The sequence below is a fragment of the Gymnoscopelus microlampas genome, assembly GCF_963454915.1.
Source record: "Gymnoscopelus microlampas genome assembly, chromosome: 10".
Lineage (NCBI taxonomy): Eukaryota > Metazoa > Chordata > Actinopteri > Myctophiformes > Myctophidae > Gymnoscopelus > Gymnoscopelus microlampas.
In genome coordinates, this window is record NC_139947.1 from 16,387,663 (window position 1) to 16,395,880 (window position 8,218).

The following is an 8,218-nucleotide window of genomic DNA, read 5'->3' on the forward strand; positions in this document are numbered from 1 at the left end:
CTCCACGCGTTGATGTCTGCAGCACAGATCAAAGGACGGAATGGGGAGGCAATTATTCCAAATGTATCAAAAATAGTCCCCAGTGGGTTGTTATATTAATACTGTAGTAGATTATCCTGAGTGCTGCATGTCGGTGTTGAGGTGTTGCTTTACTGTGGTGTATTATATATACAGTATACTGTGTAGGGTGATTCCAGTCTCTTGATAAGGTCACAGTGCAGGTGTGGAGAGCCAGTCTCAAATACAGTATCTCTTCATTATTGCTTCCTTTGCTTTTCTCTCTGTCTCTCAGAAACTAGAGAATCAGACGATACAATACCCAGCATCCAAACGTGAGCCAGTGGCTCGTCCAGCTGAGCTCTGACCACTTCTGAATGGTGTGATGTGTTACATCATCCTGTCGGGAGAGATATATGCATATTATTTAGTTTCTGTTGTGCAGAAAGCTTGTATCTCCATGTTCAAACTTTATTTTTATTTTTTGTAAATTAATGCCCTGCTACATTATACAAATGTCACCAAAATAGGGAAAATAGCCGATCTACAAGCTCGATGCGATGCATTGTGAGCTTGTAGATCTGCTATTTTCGCTATTTTCTAAAAAGGTCTGTGGAAGTATTGAAAAGTATTAACAAGACCTTGTGACTAAATAGTAACTACACCATTTTCTGAAAAGTATCAGTTTTGGACAGACAATTTTCCACCATGCAGTACTGTACATCATTTATGTAAGGTTGAAAAGCCAGCTCAATTGCAGAACTCTTCAGTCTTGCGGCCCCTAAAAATATCCAGGCTGAGGTTACATTCTGTCCCAGGTTGTTACAATGTCACATACTGTACCGCCAAGTGTTCTACTGGATCTGAGTGCCACACCGTATATAAAGATAGACTCATATCGTCACTGTCGGGTAGAAATTGTATGTCCAAAAATATGTTCCAATCGATCCAATGTACAGTAGTTATTTATTCTCTTGTTAATACTTTTCATTTGTTAAATATGTATTAAAAAAAACACACACACACACACACACACACACACACACACACACACACACACACACACACACACACACACACACACACACACACACACACACACACACACACACACACACACACCACTTGAATTTTTACTTTCATAAAATATAAATATTTAATGGTAAAAATAGCCAATCTACAAGCTCACAACACTGCGGTGTGTCAAAGTAGGGTATTAATTTACAAAAAAACGAACAAACATCAAAAGTGGAGCAATATGGAGATACAAGGTTTCTGCCCAACACCAATGACACAATCTTACAGATGTGTGGTGACCTCACCTCATCCTCGTCCATATAGTCCACGCTGGAAGTGAACACAGAGCCCAGGTACGTCAGGTGGAGGATTGCCAATGCGCTGAACACTATATTAATCATATACACCCACAGTGTCTGCAGAGACAGGGAATTATGTACAGTAGGAGGAAAACACAACACAAAGCCTGTTAATATTTGCAAGAGTGCAAGATCAGAAGGAGAAAGATAAAAAATCTGCAAGATTGGAACACAAGTTAAGATCAAGTCAGCAATCTATTCATCTCTCTATTGAGCCGATATATCATTAGATGTTTTTCTTCATGTGATTGACAGTGTAGTAGTAGAAATTTGAAGGCAAGATGATTTGATAATACATTCTGTATTCAGACAAACAACAGCAAAGCTCACTGCTAATGAATGAAAGTCAAGACATTATAGAATCTTATCTCAAGAAAGAAAAAAAAAAGGAAAGAGAAGGGACCAACACACGTTACCTTTTTGTTCTGGTGTGTGCAGTTTGGTTGGCAATTCTTTGACAGTACACATGCATTCAAAATGGCTGCAAGCCTCTTTCGCAATACTGAAACAGAGTACACCAGTACAGGAGAGCATTAAAATAAAGCTAGATGAATAATTTCGTTTACATTCATAAAATGTAATGACAATGACAGATAATGCAATAGTGGGTGATATTAACCATAACTGAATAGCTAAGAATTTTCTCTAAATGGACAGGTTCTTGTTTGGAACAGAGTGGACATTAAACAGACACTTACCATGCTCAACGTACGTGATGAACCCAAGAGACAGCAGCACCGCTCCCAGATGGAAACTCAAACCCTAACCAACACACACAGAAGATCTGCTAATTTTCTCAACATTACAACACAATTGATTGATTGATTGATTGATTGATTGATTGATTGATTGAATCAGGCCCTTCAATGCACATTTGACCTGAGATTATGCTCCGTACATTCAGGAAATGGTTGGAGACAGAGACAATGGTGTGGCTAGTCTTAATATACTATTACTATTACTACAATAGCAATAGTATTATTATTGTAATGTAGGATGATTCATAGAGTTTATAAAGTGGTTGGCCAGCAATCATTAAGCACATTTTCATTTGGTGGTTGCAGTTTTTACTTTAAAGTAGTGCACATACTGTGCACTTGTACCAAGTAGTACTACAATACTATAACACTATAACACACAATGACTGGAGCAATGATGTCTGTTCAGACATGAAACTCACGTGTAGCAACGCGCTGGCTGTGTAGGTCACAAGGATAGCCGAGAAGGTACCAAATTTGAGGGCGCTCTTGAAAACATCTGTGAAAGGAGACAATTCTAGTTTGCTTCCCTGTGTCTATTTAAAGAGTTCATTGTACTTTCCTTCATAGTGGAAGAGGAATGCAAAACACAGATGCTTCAAGATTAGCATTACAATTAAAAGTTGAAGATTCACTGATTTCTAACTTGAACGATATCGCTCTATTGTATGTAATGTGAAAGGCATCTCTGGTCTACATAAGATGACACATTTCAATGTGTCATCTTATGTAGGTGGCAGAGACTACCGGACGGCATAAGGAAGCATTAGTCAGATTTTCATATGGCTGGAACTAATCGATGTAATTATACTTATAATATTCTTAAAGGGATAGTTCACCTGAATAATTATTTTTTTCCTATCGATTAGTCACCCCATAGTCACCCCATAGATATCCATTCATGGATATCTTTGTTTTTGTCACATTCCTAAGCCAATAATTTGATGACCAGCGGACCGGTAGGCAGCGGTTCCGGTAGGAGACACAAAGGTGACTCTTTGTGTCTCCTACCGGAACTGCTGCCGGTCATCAAATTATTGGCTTAGGAATGCGACAAAAACAAAAAAATAACCATGAATTCAAGTCTCCATGGGGTGACTAATCGATAGAAAAAAAGTCATTTTGGGGGATAAACTATCCCTTTAAGTTGTTAATCAGACGAATCAGTTTTCTTGTGGTGATTTGAAAAACGCTCTTCTCGATTATTCGATTAAAGTAATCGGTAGAATAATCACTAAGAAAAATCAATAGTTGCAGCCCTAGACCTCCGTCACAGTAGAACGACAGGTTTCATCATCATAAAAATCTGCTACTTTGCCCTTCAACTCTCCCAACTCACATGTGTGGAGAAAGCGAGACATGGGTACATTCCAGGAGGTCACCACCTCCACCATCGACCTGGGGAACTCGATATTCAGGGGTTTGGCTACAGTCATATCCCTGGAATACAAAAGAGGGACGTTATGAGGGACTTTAACAGGGTTAGTGGAACATCAAATTCACTTTTCCTTTACAGTATGTTGCCGCATTTAACTCTGACCATTTGAGGTTTTCTTTCTCTTCCGTGAAGCCGGCCCCAGACAGAGTGGTGGTCGTCTCACTCAAGAAACCGACGAAGTAGTTACTGAAGTGGAAAGAGACTGCATTCTCATAAGCCAACAGCCACCTGAGATACAGAAATAGTGACTAAATTAAAATAAGCTCAGCGGAAACACAACTGAATTAATAGCAGATAATACACCACTGTGAAATGTTAGATTTGACTTTTCTCAAACATACCTGGCAATAGAACCTCTGAGAAGCAAATGTACAGAAGAGAAAAGTTTTAGAGTTATATCTCACCAGTAACACACACTTTTTCATACACATCATCGCTGTTGGGCAGAAACGTTGTTTGTACAAACAACGTTTGTTACTTTTCAATAAATGGAAAAAGGAACATGCATTCCAATGGATGAAATGTAGCTATTATTTAGTCATAAGCTCTTGTTAATACTTTTTATTGGTTAAATATTTATAAAGCCCACAGACAGACATAACCACTTTCAACCTGGTGTCCCTATTTTGGGTATGTCATTGTAGGAGAAAAGTTGCTTTTCAAATCTGTAAAAAACAAAAACAGGAAATAGCTGATCTACAAGCTCACAACACGTCACCATGCGATTGTGAGCTTGTAGATCAGCTACTTTTGCAATTTTTTCATGACACTGTCATATGACCAAGTATAAAATAGGGCATTCAATTATGAAAAAATCTTTAATTTATTTTTTCCCCCCGTTTTTCACAAAGAACCAGGATATAACGCGATCCAAAGATTTACTGCTCCATTCACTTCCCTGTTAAAATATTAGGGAAATATTCTGAATCTCTGCTCCTGTGTTTTACTATGTATTTTTGAGCGAAACATGCTATTTTCAACTGGATATAACAAGCGAACGGGAATCGCAATGACCTTTTTTGTTTCTTTCACGGAAGCACAGTGAAACCCTCTGTGATTAGCAACCATCGATCAAACTAGAGATAAATATTCTGTAACTACTTGAAAAGGAAAGAAAATCGCAAAATTCTGGCAGTGTGGGCTTTTTGGGCTATTTAGTGAATGGCAGTGAATGAGTTAAAATGTACTGGGTATCTCAACACACTTTTTAAGGCAGTCAAACCATTTCTGATCATGAAAAGTGTGAGGAATACGATAGGGGTACGGGGGTGTCAAGGAGACGTGCAGGTGAGGGAACAATCACATTTTGTCACAGTCACAGCTGGTAAACAGGAGATGTACACGCAGTGGAGAGGACAAAACCATTTGATGACTTGCTGAATACAAAGAGTGTACAATAGTTGGTTATGTTGTGTGGCAAGGTGTTAACGAATGAACTAACCTGATCTTCCTTCTCTTTTTGCTGTGGGCGTGGCATTTAGGAAGAAGAACAACATAGCACAAATTAAACAAACAACACTTGGAGGTACAAACCCTGCCCCATTAACATCTCTTGTTCTAATTCCTGAGATATTTGACCTATTATTACGCAGGCAAAGTTTGACCTTGACCTTGATTGTGACCTTGACCTTTTCAACCCAAAAGTTAATTATGTCCTCAGGGCAGCTAACTAATCAATCCCACCAAGTTTCATGAAAATTCACCTGTATTATTTGCCAAGTTATTTCACCCACAAGTTAAGCATGATTTATACTTCGTCGTACGACAGTGTTGCATACTGAATAGCTGATCTACAAGCACACAACGTGTTGCATCTGCAACTCATTGTGAGCATGTAGATCGTCTATTTCTGGGAAGCGACACCGAAGTACGCCAGAGCATAAATTAGGCCCCACACAGAGAAGGAGCGTGCCACGCATTGCTGCAGGCCAGGCGAGAAAACAATCCAAGCTAGAAAATGACCAGGAGGTTTGAGTTACTGTGATCCATTCACCTTCGCAGCAGCTTGTCTCCAAAGACAGGTATGAAGTATGGGAACAGGTAGGGGGCAACACAATTGGAGATAACCAGACAGACTTGGCTCTTCACCCAACAAAGGGACATTTTCCACAACCACGACAAGCTCTGGCCCGGGGGAAAGACAGAAAGAAAAATTAAGATTTGAAAGAGGTGCCATATACGTATAGATTTATTTTAAATCATGCTCAACCAGGTCTCTGTCCCCCAAAAACATGAGGCTTACCAGCTTACGTCCTTCTAATGCCGCTTTGTAACTGTTGAAACTGATCCAGGGACCAAAGATGACTGTACCCACAAAGTAAACGTAACCCATGAACTCGACAGGCGAGGGAACACTGGTCACCACACCTCTGTCCAAATCGAAGGCGAGAGAGATGGCTTTCATGGCAACCACCATCTGGGAACCTGGGAGGCAGAACACCCACAGTGTTCACAATATTGACCACATTTCATGATAGATCCATCATCATCAATGGAATCTGAGGTAAGCAGATTTGCATTGTACGGTCAGAATTCAATACTGTAAATCTTAATTTATCCACTTTCAACCTCCCTATTTTGGGTATGTCAATATAGGCATAAATGTTCAAAACCAATTCAGTTATTTAAAAAAAATACCTAAAATAGCTGCTCTACAAGCGTCGCATCAAAGTATTGTGAGCTTGTAATTCGGCTATCTTCACATTGCTGTGTGACTAATAGGACTTAAGCGGTTATACTCTGGTGCACGATGGTGTCAAACAACACTGGTGTACTACTCCTATAAATTAGGCTTAAGTGCCTCTAGAAGTGAGCCTACCTCTCATTTTGTGCCAGGTGGTTGTGTCCATCATGTGAAGCTCTCTGAAAAAATAAGACAAAAACAAATATTTCAGTTTCGATAAAGTCGTAGCCACAAGCCAAGCCACTAACGCAGCACAACGGCTTTGATTTTTCAATAGCCTCCACTGCACACAGGGAACTGATCTGTATTCCAGTGGATCCCAACCTTCTTTCTTCTTACACCCCCCCCCCCCCCCACACACACACACACACACACACACACACTTTAACCACTTAATCTCCATAGGCAACTCATGACAAAAATAGCCGATCTACAACATCACAACGAGTCGCATTTCGACATAATATAAGCTTGTAGATCTGCTATTTTGTAATCTTTTTGAAACATTGTTTTAACAATGTTAGTGCGCTCCACAATGATGTTAAATGTGGGATTTAGCCACGTTTTATGCAACATGTTTACAATTTTGGACCACCTCCAAACAAACATGGCCCTCCCTGTGATCCCCCACCCCCCCCCTCCCCAAACCCAGGCTGGGAAACACTGCTCCAGACAGTCGACGAGCACCAGGGCTCTCTTACCCCAGCAGGAGGTAGATAAGGACGGTGATGGAGAGGAAGGTGCCGCGGATGCTGGAATGACGGCACAGGAACAGGATGAGGTAGCAGAGCAGGCTGAGGAGGACCACCCAGATCATGTGCAGCTCGAAGAACAGGTAGAGCGCGTAGAAGCCCCCCGCCACGGTGCTCAGGTGTTTCAAGAAAGGCGGGAGGCCTGTTTGAGGTGAGAGACAATGCCATAAATCAGAGGTGGAAAAAGTAATCCCATTTCTTACTTAAGTGAAAGTATCAATACCGCAATGTAGAAACACTCCGTTACAAGCAAAAGTCTGGTAATACAAATACAAGTACAAAAGTATTGGCATCAAAATATACTTAAAGTACCAAAAGTCAAAGTACTCATTATGCAGAAGGTCCCATTTCACAAATAAAATGTATAAATATCATTGGAAAATTGCAGATCTACAAGCTCACATTAACTGTTGCACCTCTTACCCAACATCCAGAGGAGCCGGCACAGCAGGCAAATGAGGAGCAGCTGCCATACCTGCTCCAGGCCCTGCTGGGCTGTAGGCAGCAGGCAGCCCTGGAACAGCTCCTGGAAGAACTCCTGTCGACTGAACGCCCCCATCACTACACTTAAGAAAGAGAGGAGAGAAACAGGAGCAGTGAGGCTCAAGCCTTTTCATTTCAAGGACCCCCCCCCAACACACACACACACACACACACACACACACACACACACACACACACACACACACACACGCACGCACGCACGCACGCACGCACGCACGCACGCACGCACGCACGCACGCACGCACGCACGCACGCACGCACGCACGCACGCACGCACGCACGCACGCACACACACACACACACACACACACACAGTTTTATATGCATTAGGCCACAGACCCCCATAACTCTGAGAGTGTACAAATGGAACCAAATGGACAATTACGGGTTCATTTGGTTCCATTTGTACACTCTCAGAGTTACAAATTGTAAGGGTCCTTATCTTAACTATCAATAATTTAGCTAGGGACCCCCTGGGAACCCCCTCAAGGACCCCTGGGAGTCCTCAAACCCCACTTTGAGAACCACTGCAGTAAGCTATATATTAGATGTAGGCACTGTGTATGCCTTCTGTCTGTCTCTATAGATCTGGTGGTCATATATACATGCAAACGTTTGAATTATCTGTCACTCATGGACTGGAACTTTAAATCTCAACAATCATTATGCTCCCATCCAAAAAAAGTGCAAGATCAGAGTAAATGGAATGA

General features: G+C 41.3%; 1 protein-coding gene across 4 annotated transcripts; it reads right to left on the reverse strand.

Moving 5' to 3' along the window:
* Window positions 1-295: 295 nt before the first annotated feature.
* On the reverse strand, window positions 296-7,563 carry LOC311053925 (protein-serine O-palmitoleoyltransferase porcupine-like; the record flags this gene model as incomplete). Of its 4 annotated transcripts, none has more annotated exons than XM_084069728.1 (13): window positions 296-397; window positions 1,320-1,430; window positions 1,790-1,875; window positions 2,072-2,135; window positions 2,554-2,630; window positions 3,471-3,571; window positions 3,672-3,817; window positions 5,007-5,031; window positions 5,563-5,693; window positions 5,812-5,993; window positions 6,388-6,431; window positions 6,954-7,146; window positions 7,428-7,563. In XM_084069728.1, 13 exons carry the CDS (start codon window positions 7,561-7,563, stop codon window positions 296-298), a joined length of 1,398 nt encoding a protein of 465 aa, XP_083925854.1. The 4 variants fall into 4 exon arrangements, with proteins under 4 accessions (XP_083925854.1, XP_083925855.1, XP_083925857.1 ...); XM_084069729.1 differs by having other exon boundaries at window positions 3,672-3,797; window positions 4,999-5,031; XM_084069731.1 differs by lacking the exon at window positions 5,007-5,031 and having other exon boundaries at window positions 1,344-1,430; window positions 3,672-3,797.
* Window positions 7,564-8,218: the final 655 nt, after the last annotated feature.